We start from the raw sequence: 22,177 nt of genomic DNA, 5'->3' as shown, positions 1-22,177 counted from the left end.
ACTCCAGTAACTCCTCTAGTTTCACTTTTAATTGACTATTTATTGTATTATATTTGTATAACATTCTATTGTGTTTTGCACCTGCTGTGACACTTTCATTTCCCTCCAGGGATCGATAAAGTCATCTGTTTTTCTGACTCCAGCCCTTTTTTGTTTCTTGAAAGGAAGCAATCATTAACTGTAAACACACTTCTTCAGTAACCTGCACGACACTCGGGGTCGGTTGTCGTTCCACTCTCACCACCAGGCAGAAGGGAATTAAAAACACATGAAAAAAAGGCAGTTCAGTTCACTTTTAATAGAAAAAGGAAAAACGGCGGCTCCGGAAAACAGTTTTGGAACAAAACCAAAGAAAGAAAAAAAAAAAACAAAAAAAAAAAAAACAGGGCTTCAGTACAGACAGGAAAATAGCTGCTTGAGCAACTGACCCACAGCTACAACATCAGGATTAAAGCACTTCACCATTTATCATCATGCACGAAGAACGAAGAGGAGACTCGGGAAGGCATGCAACGTCTTTTCTTTTTCCCGAGGAAAATAAAAAAAGGATTTTGGAGGAGAAAATAAGAAATAAGTCCAAAACACATCACCTCGGTACAACACCGCAACATCTGCGTCGGGTAGGAAAAGGCCACAGCAGATCACAACAACGCCACGTGTCGTCAAAAGGTCAAAAGGTCACAGTTCACTCGCTGTCCCGGCAGGAACAAGATCAGGAAACATGTTTATTGTTTTTTATTTATTTTTTTTTATTTTCTTCATGTTGTATGACATCTCTGTGAAGTGCAAAGACACCGTCACGTCCGGATCCCAGTGTCTCCACTTCCTACGATACTGTAAACAATCTACACTATAAGGCGCACAGTTGAAAGGAGTTGCCCAACGAAAGAGCCACGGAGTCCGTTTGTAAAGGGTTCGGCGCGAAGAGCCGCGGCGTCTTCAGCGCCGACTCTCTGCAGTCTGGCATACCAACTGTCAATACGCCGTCTGCAGGCAGTAAAATGCTGTTTCAGTTTCTTCAAATGGGCACGACACAAAAAACAACTGAAAAAAATTACATTTAAGACGAAAGGATGAACCCAGTTTCGTTCTTTTTCCTAAAACATTGATCTCAGATAGTTTGTTTTTTTTTTTTCTTCTTCAAATGAGGCACACGGTACAGCACAGTAAACTTTTTTTTTTTTTCTTCAACGACTCCTTTTTGGCCGTTGACAGCTAAAGACACCGAGCGCCCCTCCATGACTGAAAGGATTTATTTTTTATTTTTATTATTTTTAAACACACAAAAACCTTTCCTGGACTTTAAAGGGAGCTTTTCCACCTCTGTTTCCCTCCTGATGATTAATAATCCCGCTAATATCGCAGAATATCGTACAAAGACATAAGGCATTAATTCCTCTTGTGAGTCAGACGACCTCAAAAAAATAAAACTAAAGACTTCGATGATTCACACGGCAAATCTGCTTCTTCTTTTTTTTTTTTGAAAACTATTTTCAACACTGATTGTCTACATTATCAATAAGAATCTAAGGGATGTAAGTAAACATGGTAAGATGTAAACACTGTTAATATCGGACCCTGTGCGACAGGCCACGCCCACATGAGATGGAGGCGGAGCGAGGTAGTCCACAGGAGACAGGATGGCGGCGGCGGCGGCGGCGGCAGGGGGGCGGGGCGATGTGTGAACCTCGACCGGCGTCACTTCGACTCAGGGCCGCGCGAGTGTGTGGTGTAATCAATAATCTTTATCGTGTCTTCTTTTATATATATATCTATATTTATATATCTTTTGTTATTTGGCAGGGAGAAGCTGTTAAACTCTGATTTGCGCTCATGGCGACGACAGGAAGCCGTCAGATTTCCTTTCAGACTCTCTGAAAGCTGCTTTTTTTTCTTCTTCTTCTTCTTTCTGGGCGATTCGGCAGTCATTTCCTCCTCGGATCAGTCTTTGTTCCCTCTTCTTCTTCCCTCTCTCTCTCGCTCTGTGCCGCCGCTCAGACGATGCGGTAGTCGAACGTGTCCTTCTCGGTGTGGTCAGTCCAGTTGGACGACGGCATGCTGCGGTACGGGTCCAGCAGGATGCGGAAGCAGCGCACGATGAGCAGCGCCAGGAAGATGAAGAGCAGCAGCACGAAGACGAAGGCGGCCTTCTGCTCCAGCGTCAGGTACGACGGCACGTGGTGGCCGCCGCCCGACGAGGACAGCGTGCTGCTGAACAGGCCCTCGGCCATCCTGGGCACGTCCATGCTTGATCGTCGCGGCTCCAGCTCTTTGTCCGGTGCTCAAAGATCTCCGGAGGGAAGACGGGCTCGGCGCTCCACACCTGAAAGACGCAGACGCAGAGACGTGATTACAGGCTGCAGGTGAACAAAGCCGCTGCAAGCCGACAGAGACACCGGGCTCTGCGGCGTGATGGAGTCTGATCATCCATGGTCATGACAACGGCGCCACTGAAAACACTATTTTTTTTGGAAAATGCTCCATGTCAGTGTGCGTGGAAATGAAGCAAAGTGAAACCTTTTGAAAAGACCATGACTCTGTCTCTGTGTGGACGGCGAATAATGCAACTTCTCTGAAACGCAACTGCTGCTGTAAGCAAAACAAAGACGAGCTCTTCTGCACATGCTCAGTAGAACAGCAATGTTCTCCTCCAGACTGTCATGACTCCCAGTCCAGATTCTCCTGGTCCTGGTCCTGGTCCAGATCCTCCTGGACTTTGTAGTTTTAGAGTTGACAGTCACCATAATAACAGTCCGACTTGTTCGTCTGTTCATACGAAAGTCCGTCTTCTGCCATCGTTCATGTTTACAGCGTATTGTTCTCTGCAACCGTGAGTCTGGTTTCATTCCTAAAACAACCAAAAGCACCGACTTGTGGCCCGACATGCTAACTATCTTGTTTTCAATACGTTCTCACTCTTTCCTTTCACATAAACAGGGTCTTACACTAATATTCTAATTTTAAATCACACATAACTGTCAGCATTCTCTCACCTCGGGAACATTTCACGAGTTCGACCTTCTCTGTTGAGAAACTGATTCAGGGTTTTTTTGTTTTTTCTTGACAGGAGTGTCGTAACGTTTTACTCACTGGATTATATAATCGACAACCGGTTCAGAATCTGCAGCTCGAGTACAAACGCATCCAAAACAACACAAAGCCAGCAGCAGGTTTCAGAGCGTCAGCACACCGGCTGCCCGCCTCCTCAGAAACCAGCGTCTTCATACGTTCCTGATCACCTGAGAGAAAATGTAAAGTTCAGCTAATTCAACTTCATGAGAAACAGAAAAACGATGCTTTGTGTTTTAAAGCACATGTGGATTCCTTCTCTTTATATTCAACAGGTTTAAAAAGAAGCTTAAAACCTTTTTTATTTAGGCGAACGTTCCCTTGGAATATGTTTTTTATATTCTCAATGAATTCAATTTTACTGTTTATATTCAATTTAAATTGTGTTTTTTAATGTTAGTCTATGTGTTTGGACTGTTTTTAAAGTTTGTTTTTTTTTTAACATTGAATAGATTTTATTACTTGTCGATAGAAGTTTTCCCACAACAATAAATAACGGCTTGATGGCCTTTTGAGAGAAGAATCAGTCCGAACACAAAGAGCCTGAACACAGCAAGTCAATCTGAAATTATGCTGCAGTGACATTCGATCCATTTATTGACCTATTTTATGCTTCAAAGTTGAGACGTGAGAAATATTTCCAGTTGGAGGGAAATGTGCTGAATGTTTGAGTTTAAGTATCTGAAGCTGCAGCAAAAGAGGCGTCTTCACATCCACATACGCTTTTGTCTTTAATGCAGATTAAATACAGAATAATTTGGTAAAAGGCCAAGCCCAAGCAGACTGCAGCCAATAGATACAAAATACTGGAGGATTAGGATTAGATTTTTTAATTTTAAGGTTGTTGTGGAGGAAACAGATGAGCTGAAGAGAAGAACAGTTTGTTAAAGGAGCCGTCACCGAACTGAGAATCTGGCAAGATGGTCCATTCCAATGTTCTCGTGTGTGTGGTTTCATTTCAAAAACAAACATCAGCACCTACTAGTGGCCCAACAGGAAACCTACATCTTTGTCAGTGTTTCTGTCATTTCTGTGTAAACGGACGTCGACTTGGAAACACTGGCATGCAACTGTGAAACTTTTCTGAAATGAAAACACGAAATCAAAGCGGTTTCTCTGATTCAGGAGACACTGATGACAATGCCTCTTTAAATCCACAGAACTCAAAACAAGACGTGCCAGTCCTGAAGAAAGCGAGTGTATTTTTGGCAGTCCAGGAGAGAAGCCAGCTTCGTGAGCGGCCCGGACTCAGGGGAGTTCTGCTCGGCCTCGAGTCGGGAGCTGAGGGGGATTCAGTTGGCTTGTCGGAGTCGCAGTTACACAACATTTATTGGAGCCGGTCTGCAGATAGATAAGCTTCATTAAAACCACATCCTATTATTCAGAGATCCCTCCCCGCCGCCTCCACTCAATTACATTCATCTGCGATTCAAATTCGGCGGGAAATATTTATTTGAGACATTGTCATGCTTGAGGAAAATGAATTTCTCCTCAGACAAGGTTACAGGAGTGGAGCGTGAATGTAAATGGGTTTACTGCAGCCTGATGGAGGACGGATTAGCAACCAGCTGCCGCGGGGTCCCAAAGCTGCCGGGGCCAAAAAAACACAGCCGTTTGTCAGGTCATTTAACGTTAATTCGATTTAGAAATACAAATCAGGAGCGTCTGACTTTCACTGTTCATCTGAGGGTGAATCCTCCTCCTCCTGCTTCAGGACGGAAAACTGGAGACACTTCGAGGAAACGCTGCTGATTTCTAAACTACATCACTTCAAGGACAAAGTCAGTCATTTAAACTGAAAAAACAACTCATTTCTCTGATAATTACCCCAGCACCACTGCTGTGGTTTCCTGTGATGACAGTCATTACGGACTGATTTCATTTCCCTCCTGTTGGAGTAAAGTTTTTTTTTTTTTTAAACTTGCAGCATCTGGAACTTACATGAAATTGCTGAGCTGCTTCTCCCCACTCACAGACGAAGCTATATAAATATATATATATTCAGGAGCCGTTTTCAGGGATTAAAGATTTTCAGGGGGAGCAGAGTGAGTCAGGACGTATGGAGGGCTGGACGGACGTCTGGTTTTCATCTTTTCATGTGATAAGATGGTGTGAATGAACACTTTCCCTGATCCTTTCATCTGCTTACAACACTTGAGCATGAATCTGATTTATATGGAAATTTTGTGCCGCTTACCCGAAATACATAGCACGTCTATTAGAATCCCAATTTGGAGGCTCAGCTCGAGCTGTATTCTGTGCCGGTTGGCATTTTGGTCCCTAAACCACATCGAGATATACATTTCAAGTATCGAGTTAAGTCTTTCCGTGAAGTCCTACAATTGTGCTAAATTTTGATTTTGCACTGAACAATAAACTCAGTTAAAAAAAATGTTTGTACGACAATGTTTCTTGTGAAAATGCATCATTTTGGAGCTTTCACAATTAAACAGCTTCTGTTTTTACAGGAGAAGAGCTGAAAACAGTGTCATTCCCATGCCAGGCCACTAGGGGGGGCTGCTGGTTGTCGCACAGAGAACAAAACACTGTAAACATTAACAAAGGGAGGAGACTAACATCCGTACCAGGGAAGGGTAACAAGTTCCGATACTGAACGAGCCCCGGGGTGACATTTTATTTAAATATGGGGGATCGATAAGCTCTGACGGTAACGGATCTTTTAACAGTAGCTCCCAAACTTTTGTCACACCAAAAACTGGTTTTAGACGTCTTATTATTTCTGTGGAGCAGCAGGACGGAGTACAGAAACACCTCAACCACAGCCTAACGATGCATGAGAAAAAGAAGAAGAAAAACTTTCAAAGTACAAGAAAACAGAAGTGAAGCTTTTTCCAAAATAAAGCTCCATTCAGACTATTGGATATTTGAGGTGCACTTTCAAAATAAAAGTTTTGATTCTCTCTTTGCAGCCCGGGACCTCATGATCCAGTGTTTAATCTCACAAACATTCGTTGTTCAGTTCAATCATAACCACATCAGGGTTGAAAGAGGTCAATTGTTTAAAAGACTGGTTGATTGATCTTTTTTTTATTTCTATATTTTAAAAAAAATTCTTTTTATGGACGTTTCTGCTCAATGTCTTTGCAGGATAGACAGTCTTTATCACGCCTTTCTAAGATTTATTACGAACTGTAAAGCCGAGACCCTCCCTGTGATTTGTGCTCTGGCGTGGGACGGCCTTCTTGTCCACTGGACTTGGACATTGGTACACTGTCATCTACAGGGCCATGCTCGGTCTGTTTCCCTCCCACATCTGCGACTTAATCACCCAGAGAGATGTTGACTCTCATTGTCTGCGCTCAGATGATTATTTGTTGCTTTTTGTTCCATTTTGCCCGCACAGAACTCGGAAAAAGAGTCTTTGCCTATTGAGCGCCATATACGTGGAACAAGCTGCAAAAGGACTGAACTCGTTCCCTTGAGCTCTTTTAAAACACGGCTGACAGATCTTCAGACAGCATCTTTTACGTGCAACAGTTTTTCTTAATTCCATTTTTAATTTATAACACTGCGTATTTGAAATTGTAACTTTGCAACCCCATTTTTAATCTCAATGGGACTGCCCTGGTTAAATAAAGGTTAAATAAATGAATTTGAAAAAAAGTAATTTAAAAAACAGCAACAACAAAAGACGTACCGATAAGAATACGGTTAAAGCAACGGATCGATTAACAGTACTGGTTTAAGTAGTAGTTAAAATAAATTCGATGTCTGATATGGTGACGTCAACTCTACAACTACCAACTACGAGGACCGGGACCGGGACCGGGACCTGGAGAATCTGGACCGGGACCAAGAGATGCAGGAAAAGAACTCCATCGTTGTCTTGTAAACACACACACTAGACACAAGGAAACTTAAGATTTTTTTGTGGTTTGAGCGGGGCCTAATAGTTTTACTTTGCCCCCCCAGGAGGCTCCTGCACCTCGTTTTAAAAACCACTGGTGTAAAACGAATTAATTATGTAAATCAAGTGTGTAACTCTCGAGTGTAAAAGCCTGTGAATCTATGTAACGCTGAAAAAAGTCAGTGTTCAGTGGAGCTTTTCATCGGAACCACTTCCTGTTCCATAATGTGTGGTTTTTTCCAGTATCAGAATGTTTCAACAAACCTTTTCTTTTTTACATGTTCTCAGAATTGATCAAGGAGACGGTGCAAGGCGAAGCAAGTCCAAAACACACATCTATTGATTCACACACACACTCTGCACATCGCACACAGCTCAAACACCCACTGCTGGGTTCATCTGACCTGAGAGGAGCAGCTCTCCAGTCTCACCATATGATCTATTAATGACAGTAAAGACTTTCTGTTCCATTGTGTCCAGAGTGAAGGGATTCAGTGAACACGTGCCTTCAGCCGATGGCTCCACTCTTATTTAAATATACATTGATATCTTCCACCATTTTCCACAGTGCAATCATCAAAAGTGACTTAGTGATCGTATTTTATGATAATAAGTTTCTAACTAAATTTTGAAAACTAATTTAATGACACGGTGTTTCAGGAATAAATAATATAATCAATGTATTTTGCATCAGAATGTTTCAATAAATTGGATTGATGTTGAAATTTTAGTCATTTTTTTTAGAGGAATTTCATTTGATTTTGTGAAAATATCGACATTTTCATCTCCTCTGCTCTGCGCCACAACAAATTAAAACTTTACATTTTAAATTTAATGGTTATTATGGTTTTACTTAACTAGTCGAGATGAAACTGTGGCAGTTAAACTAAAATGTGTTTGATTCTTCAGTGATCCGAGAGCAAAAATCAGAAGAAAACATTTCAAAAACTTGAAAATGTAACATCAAACATGATCAGTTTCTTTCATTAACATTGACTGTGTCAAAAAATGGTAACGATTTACAGACTTGGGGATTACTTGAGTCAAGGTGTGTTGAAGTAGTTCAGCGGCATTCATCGAGATTAGATCACCGACAAAGGTGAAAGGTCACAAAGCCCAACATAGAGTAGAATAGAACAGGACATTCAAAGGAGCGCAGCGTATATTCAAGTATCGGTGCTTTGCCCGAGTTTTAGACTTCAGACGCTGTGTTCAGGAGCCGTTTATTTAGATCCTAGAAGGAGAATGACGTGTTCCTCTAGAGGGACGGAGGCCTGAAGCCTCCTCAGCGGCCTCCAGGCATTCCCTCCTCTGACTCAATTCCCTGGAAACAGACTGGAACCTGAACTCTCTCACACACACACACACACACACACTCTGTGCATCCATCAGATGTGAAAAGACAAAAGCTGTACCTCGACAGAAAGGACAACGGAGGAAGACGGCGGCGGCTCACTGAATGTGACATTGGTGACGAGGAGAAGTGGAATCAGGCCCAACACTCCCTCTGAGCACACTTCACAGCTCAGACCTTAAAGAAGACGCTCAGCCCTGTTTCTACTTCTACCTTGTTTTTTTTCCTAATTCAGGAGTGTGTTCTTCTCTTGAAGCGAAGAATATATGCCTGTTTTTTTGGCTCGTTCCATCTCCGTAGGCCTCGACGGTGGAATTGCTTATTATGTAACACAGAAGGCAGTTTGTAAGATGATTTTCGTGTCTAGACTCTAACCTTGTTGCTTCCATAAATTATACAGTGAGCTGAGAGCAACAAAGACGGGCCAGTGAATACAAATGATCAAGGTTTGGGTTAAAGCTTTGTTTCATATTCAGTTACCGAATCTGAACGATGATAATCGGCTTCTTGCTGAAACGTGCAGGAAGCAGCTCGAGGGAGACGGCCGCTTCGTCTGCTGAAGAAACAAAGCCGGAGAAAAACTCATCAATTCATGAGGAGCCAGAAGGACTGCGCTCCGTTTGAGGCCGTTTCTCCTGCCGAGCAAACTCTTGCTGAATTATTGCTGAGAAGTTGCCTCGGAATACGTCTTTTTCTTCTCGCCGCAGGAGCTTCAGGTCCGGTATCGCTCAGACATCCACCGTTGTTTGTTTTTCCTATGCGGTTGTTCGAGTCTCACCGTCGAGGGAAACTGGTGTTAAATCTGACATAAAGATCAGGAGATGTCTGGACGTCCCTGCAGGATCTGACGGTGGAGACGGAAGTTCACGGTCTGAGCCTCCGTCACGTCTGCAGAGACTGGATTTACATCCGAGTGTCGCTCCGTCTCTGTCCTGTAACCTCAACAGGAACTAAATAACCCCTATGAGTCTGGTTCTGCAGGATTCTTCATGTCAAAAGGAAGTTTTTCTCTCCATCTCTGAAATGGAATTGTTTTTTTCCCTAACAGTGCTATGAAATGGCTGTTTCATTTTCCAATAAAGAGCTAATGAGCCGCTGTGATCTGCACCAAAAGCAATGATCGACTCAGCTGCTACATTATTCTTCACTCAGTGGGATGTTAGAAACGATCAAATCAAACCAAACCAAAGGGTCAATCAATATCCCTGTCAATACAAATGATCCCTAAGAGCCACAATCCGTGCGTTTACATGGGACGTTTTTTTTCCCTCTGTAAATCTGAAAAAAGCCTAGTTCCGCTCTAAAAGGACCATGGAAACGCCTGAAAACTTTATTCAGAATTAAGTTTGAATCCGAATAGGCCGACGGGTTGATTCTCCCTAGGAAGCGGAATTATATGCTAATTAGGCACGACTTCATTCTGGCCGTTCTGCTCTGTCGTGATGAAGGCACATTTTTCCAAGATGGCGGCCCGCAGTCCACATTTCGAGTTGTACGGAGACGATTTATTTCGCGGCAGTTTTAGAATGATTGGATGTAATGAAACTAGCGGCTCGACGGGCGCTTGATTTTGCCTTTTTGGGATATTTTACAGTATTATTTTTCTATTTTATGTTAAATCATCTTAATTTTGTACCAACAGCTGAACGAGTCGAAGCTCAAAGAGTCATTTAGGAGGAAGAACCTTTACAGTGGTGAAGAAGAAGACCGAGGGTCGCCGTGTCCTCAGACAGCGGCGTCGTGTCCTCCAGCCGGGCTGAGGAAGAGGACGGAGCGGATCACTCCAGGACAGAACCGACCTCCTCCTCGCTACATGAGATGGAAACAGGCTGGTTTCCTTCAGGGATCGGATGGACGGGGCTGGATGCTGTTATTGAGGAGCGACTTTAGAAAGAACTTCTACAAGAGAAGACCAGAGCGCTCTGAGCTCTGGGAATAACCTCGACACATGCAGTGGCGAAGGCAGAGTGGCGGCCATGACAGTGTGGAGTTTAAATCTCTCTTTACTTTCAGCAGGATGAGTTAGAGTTCTCTCTGGACTCAGCCGGCCGTCGGTTCGACGCCCTGCCCTCTCTCCCGGTTGGACTTCAGCTCAGGGAGCCTGTCCTCGTTCAGGGACAAAGCAGTTTGATAGATTTCAGACATGACACCTCTGGGAGTTGAGGACGCTTTGAGAAGACTGTCCCAAAATGTTGATTTTATACATGTCTGAATTCCTTAGCGTCGTGTCGAAATGGTGTTATATGAATAATATTGTCTCGCTGCTTTAAATCGACACCCTTTTCTGTTTTTGTCGGTGATTCCAGTTAATATGATGTAAATTATATGTGTGGTAGTTGAGGCTGCCAGTAGTTATTTAATGAGGGGAATCTTTCAGGGTGCATTTTTGTTAAGGACTGTTCATCAGGATGGATTTTTCTCTATAATTGTTCCAAAACGAAACCAAAAACTATTAACTGAATCACACATTTTTAGAGCCGACGCCACGGACTTCAGCACCGGAATACAAATAGATTCACGATCACTGTTATTCAGAAGCACAAACCTGGAAGCACAAAAACAACATCACCTACATGCCTGTTCGCGTTCAACCAGGTTTTGAACCTTGAACACACTGATTTGTTCTCGATGAAACAAGCATACGACTCCACTCGAGACTTCAATCAATAACTCTGAAGCTGGGTTTGAAACCTTGAAAATTCTTTAAAGATGAGCCCAAAACTGGAAAAAAAAAGTGAGAGCAAAGCAGCTGAATTGGACGCTTTAGGTTTAGTTTTTCTTTAACTTCTTATTTGAACATAATCACTGAACCAGTGTCTTCTTTCGCAGGAGGGGGTCGGGACCTTCCTCCGCCAGCTGTGATCTCTGTTTATGCAATCAGGCAAATGAAACCGATTCAGCTTTTTTCTCCAGTTTATCATGAAGTAATTAACCTACGGCTGCACCGAACCGCCAGCTGCAGCTCCGCCGCTTGAGCGTCATTTAAAAACGCATAAAGAAAACTTCAGATAACATTCGGTTGGAGAAAACTGGACATGTCGTCTCTCAGATTTAACCTCGGTTCGGACCGACGTTCCCTAGACGCACTCGGTTCAGCTGAGGACTCTGCAACCTTTACGCTCCCAACACCAAATGTGATTGTTTGTCAAAGCGTGTTTAATCTTCAAAATGAAGATAACGCAGCAAACGAGCCTGTCTGCATGAGATTAAACTGTTTTCCTTCCAGACTCCTTTTTCTGGCCTCGTCTGTGGTTTTTCTCACTGACGGCTGAGTTTAGAGACTAAACTTCATCAACCTATTAATGAAATGTGGCGATAGCAACCGGAGGTCAAAGGTCAGGGATGGTTTTGGTATTTGCTCTTTGAGTTTTAACTTTTACCCCTTACATTGTAAAACAAATGCACGTTTCCCTTTACATTTGATCCTTTTGTGTACACTGCGCTGACACAAAAAGGTTTCATGTTGCAGGAAATGTCATAACTAGAGCAGATTTCAGCAACAATGCGCTTCAGAGTACTTTACATGACCAAACATCTGGCAGACGGCGGCGACAGAAGCAATGAAAAGGCGAATGAGGATGAAAACACAGGAGCATTAAAATGAGACAGCTGAGGAGGAGGAGAGTGACGTTTTCATGCGGGGTCACTAATGGATGCCGCTGTTTGTTTTTGCAGTGCAGCCAGTGTTGTGTGAAGAGGAGCTGTTTACTGTGGCAGTGGCGAGCATGAGCAGCAGCAGCGTTTCCAAAAAGTTGCGCTTTCAGTGGCCTCAAGTTTCGTTGTCATGGAAACGGGCGACTGCACTGCAACGGGATTTTCACTTGAAAATGTTTCGTGTAAACGGTTCTTTGATATTAAATGTAAAAATTACAATGCAATTTCACCCGATTATCAAAGATGAGCAGTCATTCTGGCTGACCCTGTGGTGAGTTTAAGTCATGTTGATCGTTTTGAACTTTTGCAGATTCTGGTAAACTTTGGCCTTGCAGCATGTAACTACAGATCAGATCTAATTATTTCCTAATGAGACCAAATCAGATTCTAATTCTTTATCTATAAATCCATTCTTGGCGCGCTACCTCGGTATTTATCCACCAGCATGCGGGTGTGTGACCAGGCAGGAAGTCGGCCTTCCCGCACTTCAGACGGATTCAGGAAAAACAGCCTCGTCTCGTTCTGCGCCGTCAACCTGACAGCAGCTCCGACGCGTCCGCGGGATTTTAATGCGGCATTAAAACATCTCCAGAGAGCGTCTCAAAGCTTTGATATTGTTTTTAATCATTGCAAACATCACACTGCTACTCTCCTCTGATATACGCCCTTCTGCTGTTAGATTATTCCGTTTGTCACTTTCTGTAATGCGAGTTTGTGTTTCAACTCTGGGAAAATGAGAACATGTGCCTCAAAGAGACTATCTGTATCCATTACGGTAAAATAAAACGGTTGTGGTGACTCATGTTGCTCTATCTGATCAATGCTGTGTTTTATTTAAAATAATCATGAAACTAATCTTTCCAACATTAGAGCATCGTATTGATGAAAACAGGTTTTCAGAACATCAGCAGCGAGCACGAAGCTCAGCTCCAAAGATATCATTACAAGTCAACATGATGCATGAAACACTGCTAAATGCTTAAAAACAAAGTATAAACAGCCAAAACAGAGCCGAGGCGTCTTAGCTATAACCAGAACTAATAAAGGATGTTATAATTGCACTACTTTTGTTTTTAACCTGTTAAACGCTAGCGTTTTTGGAGGCAAGGTTCGCCTAAAAACACCTATCCATATTAAATCAACATCTCCACAATTATTATGACAATATGCATAACCCTGGTCTCAATTTATAGCTATGATTTTACAGAATATAATTCCAGTGTCAGAAATACTGAATTTTAACATTTTAACATTCCTGAGCAATTTTTTTTATAAAGCAAAGGAAAAAAAAAAGACATTTTTACTCTCGCCTAATTTTTTTTTGCAGAATGCACATTGAAAAACACCATGATAGCAATGAAGCCAACCATAAACGTTCCACTGCCTGCATTCAGCAACTCCTTGGCTACAACTACACCAAACTACATGAGAATAGCAAAAAGCACATAGATTTTATAAAGTGTTTAGTTTGGACAGTATCAGGCAAACCTTCCATTTGGCCACTTGGAGACCCAGTGTGTGCCAAATGGGTTTTTACTTCTTTGAAATAAATCTGCCTATAAAATACTTTTTATTTCCACAATGGGAGTCTGTATATATACAATGCACCCTTTGGCCCTGACATTTAGCCACTACATTATTAGTTTCTACCACTGTGCACAGAATAAAATACATTTTGATCAATGACTGAGCCATAACATTTAGTTTCCAGTTGAAATATAATTATAAATTATAATAGTATAATCAGTACAAAAATTGCCAGATATATCACAGCCACTTTTTACACATGCTGAAGTGGTGCAAACAGCTGCTAGACCTGGTGCCGGGTCCGTCTGGCTTAAGGGGTTAAAAATTTAACTTTTTCCGGTTTCGTGTTAAGATATGCTCGTTTTGACAGAAACAAACGGAAACAGCAGGAGTTTCTATTATTAAAAGCTTATTATGATCTAATTTTAACTCTCCAGCCCACTCAAGCTCAATCTGCTGTGTATATATAGCTTCTGAGATAACGACAACGAGACCGACACTCCTGCTCCAACCAGACATTAGAAGCTTTGTTTCTTCATTTTTTGACATTATTACCAAATCATTCATTTTCTGCGAGGAGTGTATGCATGAGCCGAGCCGGGCTCTCATTTGGGCCGTGTCCTTTAGTTCCGCTCCTGCGAGCGTGACGAGCCGTCACACTGACTGACAATCACTTGGGAGGGGTGTCGAATGCACTACGAGAGGACGTGAAGTGACAGGACGGCGAGAGGGGCCGTCTCTTTCTGCCGAAAACGCACAAAAATAGGAGGAAAAAACGTGTGGAGGCAACTCTCTGGAGAAAGAGAGAGAGAGAGAGAGAGAGAGCGCAGCCTTCGGCCCCGCCTCGCCGATCCGCCGCCTGCAATCCATCACACTTAAAAGTCAAAAAATGATATTTCACAGGCGTGATTCATTGCCCTCGCTGTGAAGGATGATAAGGAAAGGGGCTGTTTTTCTTTGTCTGCTGGTTTTCTGTCAGCGTTTAATGTCAAATCATAATCTTATCACGCTGTCCTCCAATGACACGGCGAGGTTACGGAGCATTAGCACTCTTCGGGCCGCGGACCCCGCCGCCGTTTGTTACCAGCTTACGTAACGCACTTCAAAGACTCCATCAGCGCCGCGACGTTCGGCGCCGCGGCGGCTAAGCGCTCGCAGCTCCCAGACTTTCTCCTGACAGTTCCTCCACGGAGACGCGCTAAACGTTTAAGCTTCTGATGACAGCTTTTTAAAAAACACAACTGTCAGAAGGAAGTTGGACTATCTGGAAACACGCTGAACCAGAAATGAGGAGGGGGACAGGTGGGTGTGGCCTCCCCCCACATGGATTTATCCCTCACAGTGTAGCGTCTGAGAAAATACAGGATTTAAATGGAAACACTGAATGATGCAGCTGAAGAAAGTATTTAAATCGAGCTATAACGCCATACAGATCGACTCTCTCGCAGCCTTTCATCACATTTCAATAGAAAACGCAGCATTTTTGTTTCAGGAAAGTTTTCGCATTCACTTGGAAACGTTTTGAAAATGCTGTCTGTTCAGACGAAAACACTGAAAACCTCTCTAGTGGCTGCCGTCACGTGCTTTAAACTTTTAACAACGGGAGGATATTCGTATGGGCAGACGACCAAGTTGGACTGTTACTCTGGGTGACCAAGTTTTAAATCTAGCATTTGAAGGACTAGCTGGCTGCCATTAGTTGTCACTTATTCTAATAAATAACTGGCAAACAAAGTTCAAATCAAAGCAGCAAAGTTCCGAAACCGACTTTGTTTAAGGAACAAAACTGAAAGAAGCTGCGTAACGCAGTCAGAGATCATGGCTTTAACACCGTGGAGCAACGATGTGGAGATGTTTGTGGCGCTACTAGAAATCATGCAGAACATTTATTCAAATGACTTAAAATTCTAGATAAATCATGCTAATGAAATCACCCGACGAATCTACTAGTAGAAAATCCAGTCGACTAGTTGGGTACTAGTTAGTCTTCCCAACCCTTTATAAAACCAGCAAGTCCAGGAGAACGGAGGCTGGGAGTCAAGACCCTCTGGAGGAAAACCTTACGGAGCACGAGCAGAAGAACCACAGTGTGCCTGCGCTGCCGCAGCGTTTCCACCGTCGCCATGGAGACGGGACATTTTCAAAAGGTTCTACCTTGGGAGAAGATTCTGTTTCCAGTGGTTCTGAACACTGCCGTTACGTAAACCGACTCCCGAAATGCTACAAAGGTTTTCACTTGTTGAAAGAAACATTTGACCCATTTCCAAGTGAACGTTGCTTTAATGGGATGAGCGACCTGCGGTCACATTTACAGGCGGAATCGCTCAAGCCGTCGATGTAAAACCAGAAGTAAAGCGTTGATTCTCGGTGAGGAAAATGAGAGTTTTAAACAGCAGGCTATCTGAACTCAGGAGGAGCATCACTCTTAATCCAGCGGCATCACACTCCAGGGATCTGGCTGCATCTCTTTAATGCTGCGATAGGTCAAACCTCCAAGAAGACGGATGACTCGAAACGCTACGACTGAGAGGAGCAAGTTTCAGCATCTGCACCACATCGACGGCGCCGATTCATAAATATGACAAGAAGCTTTTAGTTCACTCTGATGCAGAGAATCTTTTAATGAAGAGACTTTCAACTGACACAGTTTACAGCGTAAAAAAGAACTTTTCAGTCCTGTTTTAATGAGAGATGGCTGTGTTTTCCCTTATCTTCACCCATCTTCCTTTCTGGATTGTAAGTTATTATTGCCCAGAGCGTATAAATCAATACCGCCTGTTGCACGCAGATATCGGACAGGGAGAACATGCAAACTCCACAGACACACCCTGAACCTATGCTGTGCACGATGAAGGGTCGTGACACTGAAACAGGACACATCAATCGATCAAACTGATCAGTGAGTCAAATCACTCATCCTTTGGAAAATGTTAACAGAGAACCGATTAGAACCGGTTCTGGTGTGGTGGTAGGAAGGTGTTCCTGCATTGATCCATGCACGTGTAGGATTTTAAACATTAAAGCGGGGAGCACTACATCCCTGAAGGCATATTTGTCAGTTCTCCTCAGTATTTCTGGTGATTCCACATGAAACAGACGTGATTTTTTACGTCGCTGATGAACAAACTTTCACCCAATTAAGCTTCAACCCACATAAAAATCTCACTGGACGGGAGTTAATGACTTTCCAAAACATCTGCAGTCCACAGGAAGTCGCGAATGTGCAGCTTGAATTTTGAACTAAACCTTTGCAGGTCTTTTCCTTGTTTCAGTCTCGGAGTCACGGCGGATGTGTCAAACCCATCTTGTGCCCTTTTTCGGTTTCGTGTTAGAGAACTGCAAGAAAAGAGAAATGAGCCTCTGGCGCGTCTGTGTTGTCTCCATCCTCACCCAGCAGGAAGGAACTCATCTTTATGCGGTCCAGAATGCTGGATCGCCTGTTCCAGAGGTCTGCAACCTGCGGCTCCAGAGCCACATGTGGCTCTTTAACCTCTCTGTAATGGCTCCCTGAAGCCAGCACAACATGCAGAGTATTAAGAGCTTTTTATTATTAGTTTTGCACTACTGGATTATCATATGTCTTTTTTTTTTTTGTTGTTGTTTTTTTAAGGACTCTCATCTTATGACTAAAAAACAACAACTGCGAAAACACCAAAAAAAGAGGACTTTTATAGAGATGCTATGAAGGTTCTCATTTTTAAATTCAATGTAATTTGCGGCTCCGGGTGAAAAGCCCTGGTCTGGATATTTGTACATCTTCTGCATGCAAATCTCAACCATCGGGCAAGATTCTTCCACCATTTGTGTTCCATATTCAGTGTGATTCCAAGTGATAACTGTTGCTCATTTCCTGATTTCTCAGTCTGCAGGTATTGTCCCTTCTTCACCATCCACACCTGGATTTTCCTCCCTTTAACCAACCAGAACTGAGGGAAACGAAGACCTGAGCGGAACCGGAAGCAGATCAAACGTGAAGTACGCCAAGTTATTTTGGTTGGACTGTAAGACATGAGAGGCAGCAGAAGAACAGATGAAACTGTGTCACACTCCGAGAATAAAACTGACAAGGAAAGTGAGGGCGACAAGGAAAAAGAGCCAAATTTAGAAATGAAACGGCTACACTGAAATGTTGATGTGAGCTGCAGGCTCTGTGTACGTGTGTGTGTGTGTGTGTGTGTGTGCATGTGTGTGTGGGTGTGGTGATTATGACTAATGGAGATTTCAACAGGCATCAGAGGATATATAATTAAATGGTTAAGGAGACTCGTTGGACTCTATTTTTCAACACCTCCACCGTTAAAGTGTAATATTAAATCACTGCACAAAATGAGTGTCTGGGGAGACACTGGCCGGTTTATACAGACGCTGGCAGCACATATATTAGCATTAGAATGCAATTAATCATGCATGTTTTATAATGACTCTCAAAATCTGTATTTTTATTGCAACTTTCCCAGTATAATTTCATTAGAAATAGCATTGCTGCATAAAAATAAACAGCAAAAATAACAATACAACTTAAAAAATATATATATATTTTCCCTTCAGTAAACAAACTCAAAATACAGCAAGGATGAACACATAACCTAGTGTTTACTTCTGTTAGAAGTTACACAATTAGAATGAAAAGAACAGCAAGTTAAAACAATAGATGTTATTAAATTGCTTGCTGTGGATCTACATATGACTCTCTTCCTGGATATTATGCAAAAATATGCATGCAGTCCGTCCATAACTGCAACAGGCTTGCTCATGTTAATTAATATGTGAGCAGATTTTTTTTTTTCAATTGAATTCATCCACTAATAAAAAAAAAAAAAAAAAAAAAACCTGATCAAAAGGTGGACACACCCGCAGACTCAACGTGCGGTGATGAGCCGCCATTTACATCAAACTGTGATGAAATTTTATATAATATCGATCCTGAGAGGAAGGAAAGCAGCATAATTCCCGGCCGGACTCCTTCCTCTCTGCACACGTGGATGAAATTAAAATCGCGTTAGTTATTGAAATTTTTTTTTTTTTTTTTTTTTAATGCGCCTCCGGTGCGTCTGCGGGCACCTTTCGCACCTCGACACGCGCCCGGGCGCGTGTGCGCGGCGGGTTAGGAGAAGGTGAATGCGGTCCTCTGCGACCCAGGTGGGAGCGCCACTAACCTGTTGTTATCGGGAGAAGGGGGGGAAGCTCCGGGACCTCCGTCAGCGGCGTCTCTCCATCCCGCTGGATGCGACGACGCGCGGCTGATTTCCACAGTCTCGGATGATAAACAGGAGAGAAAAAAAAAAACACGGCGCGTCCTTCTTCTTGGCGGACTGCGGGGCTCCTCACCTCCTGACAGGGAGCAGAAGCCTGGCCGTGGCCGTGGCGGAGGCGGACTGGAGGCTGGTTTCGCCCCTGTCTTGGCTGACTGAGCCGGCAGACCTCACCCTCTGCTGCGCGCTTGTTTTTTCTCGCTGCTCATCCCCGCAGACTCACAGCCGCGGATGTAGTGGTACCCCGTCGCTCCTGGCAACCTGTTGCCATAGCAATCCTCCAGGTAGATGATGGCTTGCAAGCGGATGAGGAAAAGGTGTCCCCCCACCCCCCCACCCCTTCTCATAGCATCGCCAAACACAGCCAACAAGAATTTTACAGAATTCATTCCAAAGTTTAATTAAATCAAAGTAACTTTTTGTGTTATTGATTTTTGTTGGCAAACACTGATGTGAATTTTGAATCTTGTTTAATTGCATCCTTAAAAGGTAGTTTGATTTGAGCCATTTAAAATCAGTTTAATGCCACTACATTCACTGGTAAATGGTCTCATCTTCACCATGAGGGACCATCTCTTGTATGAAACGTGCAACATGTTTGTTTAATTGGCTAAGTCGAGCCAGCCGTGGTAAAGTGCTCTTTTCTCAACTGGAAGTTTGCAGGTTTGATTTCCTGTCCACTGTCCACATGTCAAAATGTCATTTAGCAAGGCACTGATCCCCAGACTGTTCCCATTGGGTGGACTGAGCTCTTTGCATGGCAGCTGCCTCCGTTGGTGGGTGAATGTGTGTGTGAATGGGTGAATGTGACTGTGTATAGTTAAAACCTTTAATTATGAAGCCCTTTAAAACAAATACAAGTCCAAATAAATATCACAATATATTGTTTCAGATAAAAATGAAGAAAAAAACAATTAAAACACTTTTAATCAGACCACCAGCATCAGACAAGTGTCAGAGCAGCAGAGACCAGCAGAGACCAGCAGAAACCAGCAAAAACCAGCAGAGACCAGCAGAGACCAGCAGAAACCAGCAAAAACCAGCAGAGACCAGCAGAGACCAGCAGAGACCAACAGAGACCAGCAGAAACCAGCAGAGACCAGCAGAGACCAGCAGAGACCAGCAGAGACCAGCAGAGACCAGCAGAGACCAGCAGAGACCAGCAGAGACCAGCAGAAACCAGCAGAGACCAGCAGAGACCAGCAGAGACCAGCAGAAACCAGCAGAGACCAGCAGAAACCAGCAGAGACCAGCAGAGACCAGCAGAGACCAGCAGAAACCAGCAGAGACCAGCAGAGACCAGCAGAGACCAGCAGAGACCAGCAGAGACCAGCAGAGACCAGCAGAGACCAGCATCAGAGCAGCATGGAAAGCACTGAAATGACAGAGATAACATTCAGGAACAAGCATCAGCATCGCACAAACCAGAATAGAAACGCATCAGAGCATCACTAGACCAGCAGAGACTGACATTAGAACAGCATCAGACCAGAACCGGCAGGGACCAGAACTAGACCAACGTGAAAAGCATCAGACCAACGACAGAGACCATGACCTGAGCAGCATAAACCAGATCAGTGAAATTCAGCATCAGATCCACATCGATCAGCCTGAGAGCAGCACAGAAAACATTTAAATGACAAAGACATCAGAAAGAAGCATCGGAACAGCACAGACCAGCAGAGATCAGCATCAGACCAGAATCAGACCAGCATCAGGCCAATACTGGACCAGATACAGATCAGCATTAGACCAGCAGAGGTCAGAATGAAACAGACAGAGACCAGAATCAGACCAGCAGAGACCAGTATCAGACCAGAATCAGACCAGCATCAGGCCAATACTGGACCAGATACAGATCAGCATTAGACCAGCAGAGGTCAGAATGAAACAGACAGAGACCAGAATCAGACCAGCAGAGACCAGTATCAGAAAAACAACAAGACCAGGATCCAGACCAGGAACAAAAACCTCACTCGGAGGTTTTGGGGGATTTCAGTGTGATGGATATGAAAGACGTCTGCTTTGTTGTCGTTGTTGTCGTTGTTGACAGGCCTTTGAGTGTCGACCCTGACAGAACCAGCCCCCCTCAGAGATCAGGGAGCACGTGTCAGTCCACGGAGAGGTCAGGGAGTGACTGTGCAGAGCACTTTGAAGAAATCTGGAGGTTACATAATGCTCTCGTTCCCCTCACTGGACCACCGTCCAACCGCTGAGCAACAGCTCCACCTGGTGGAGGTCTGAGGGGACTGCAGGAGGAAACGCTCAGGAACCTCAGCTCACCTAAAACTCTTATCAGTAATGAGATTTTCTTTCTTTGGCCCTTCGGGATTTGCCAGAAGTTTGTCACAGCGGAACAATGGATCTCAGTGAATCAGTCTGCAGCGGCAGCAGATGAAGAGAATGTCAACTGGAGGATTTAGGACCTTCTTAAACAAAGCTTTAAATTCCTCCCTAATCTCTCCTCTAATGTGAAACTTTTATGTAAACTCAGATTGCTTTAATGCATGTCCACGAGGTCATTTGGGAGTTAAACCCTCCAAACTCTAAAGCAGAAGTAACAGTGAGTGCTTAAAAGAGCACAAATGAGCACATATCCAATTAGAAACACAGCGTTCTTCACTCCGTTCAGCCGTTAATTCCTTCTTTCACACGTTTCCCGTTTCTACAAGCGACCGTTGCAGGGATCTTAAGCTAGTTAAAGGAAGAGGAAGTGAATAACTCAGACTAAATGACGGCCCATCACAGAATTTAGATTCACCAATTAACCTAACAAGCCCGTCTCTGGATGATGTGAGGAAGGCCGAGTACCTGGAGGAAACCGATAAATGCTCATTGAAACAGAACGGAATCGAACCCAGTGGCGACGCAAACTATCAAATTACAAGATGAGCCATCTCAGAGCATCTTCCACAGTCACACAAGCTCTTTTAATAAAATCAGAGGTGAAGTCCCGCCTGCCTCCATCAGCGGCGACGAGACGAGAACATTGAGAGAAAACAAGATCAGAAGTGAGCTCTGCAGGAGGCAGAAACCTCAAGGCAGGTACAGGAGGAGAAACACAAACCACACGAGTTACAGGGAACTAAGACATGTCGATAAAACAACAAAAAAGATTTCTAATATACATTTCACACAACAGATACTTCGAGGAAGGAAATCAAAGTGTTTGAAGGGGTGTGAAGCATAAGGCCCGCAGTCCAAACCCGGCCCACAAGAGGCTTCAATTAGGCCCAGGGAATGACAAATTACTGTAGAGTAGCAGACACAACAACAGTGAGACTCAAGCTGAGACGTCAGTGCACAGGTGTTACACCTGTGCTGCTGCCTACTTAAGCTGGCTGCAGTCCACTCTCTGATGCTGGATCGTTGCCCTCCCTCAGTTAGTTCTACCCGAGAGTCTTCGTGTATGCCCCCTCTCCATGCTGCGACTTATCCTGTTATTTCTTTGCT

The 22,177-nt window shown here is 43.7% G+C and overlaps 1 protein-coding gene across 1 annotated transcript; it reads right to left on the bottom strand.

Annotated features, from left to right (window-relative positions):
• Positions 1-1,977: 1,977 nt before the first annotated feature.
• On the bottom strand, positions 1,978-18,723 carry LOC115397497 (cortexin-3-like). The gene is made up of 2 exons (XM_030103859.1): positions 18,629-18,723; positions 1,978-2,323 (listed from the first exon to the last, which is right to left on the bottom strand). The coding sequence occupies exon 2, from the start codon at positions 2,244-2,246 to the stop codon at positions 1,995-1,997; it is 252 nt and encodes an 83-aa protein (XP_029959719.1). The 5' UTR covers positions 2,247-2,323; positions 18,629-18,723; the 3' UTR covers positions 1,978-1,994.
• Between the last annotated feature and the right edge of the window lie 3,454 nt (positions 18,724-22,177).

This window comes from Salarias fasciatus, chromosome 11, assembly GCF_902148845.1.
Source record: "Salarias fasciatus chromosome 11, fSalaFa1.1, whole genome shotgun sequence".
In the NCBI taxonomy this organism is placed as follows: Eukaryota; Metazoa; Chordata; class Actinopteri; order Blenniiformes; family Blenniidae; genus Salarias; species Salarias fasciatus.
This window is presented reverse-complemented; position numbering and strand designations above follow the sequence as displayed.

Coding starts and splice junctions, on each gene's coding strand:
- LOC115397497 (XM_030103859.1), bottom strand. CDS start 2,246: ATGGACGTGCCCAGGATGGCCGAGGGCCTGTTCAGCAGCACGCTGTCC.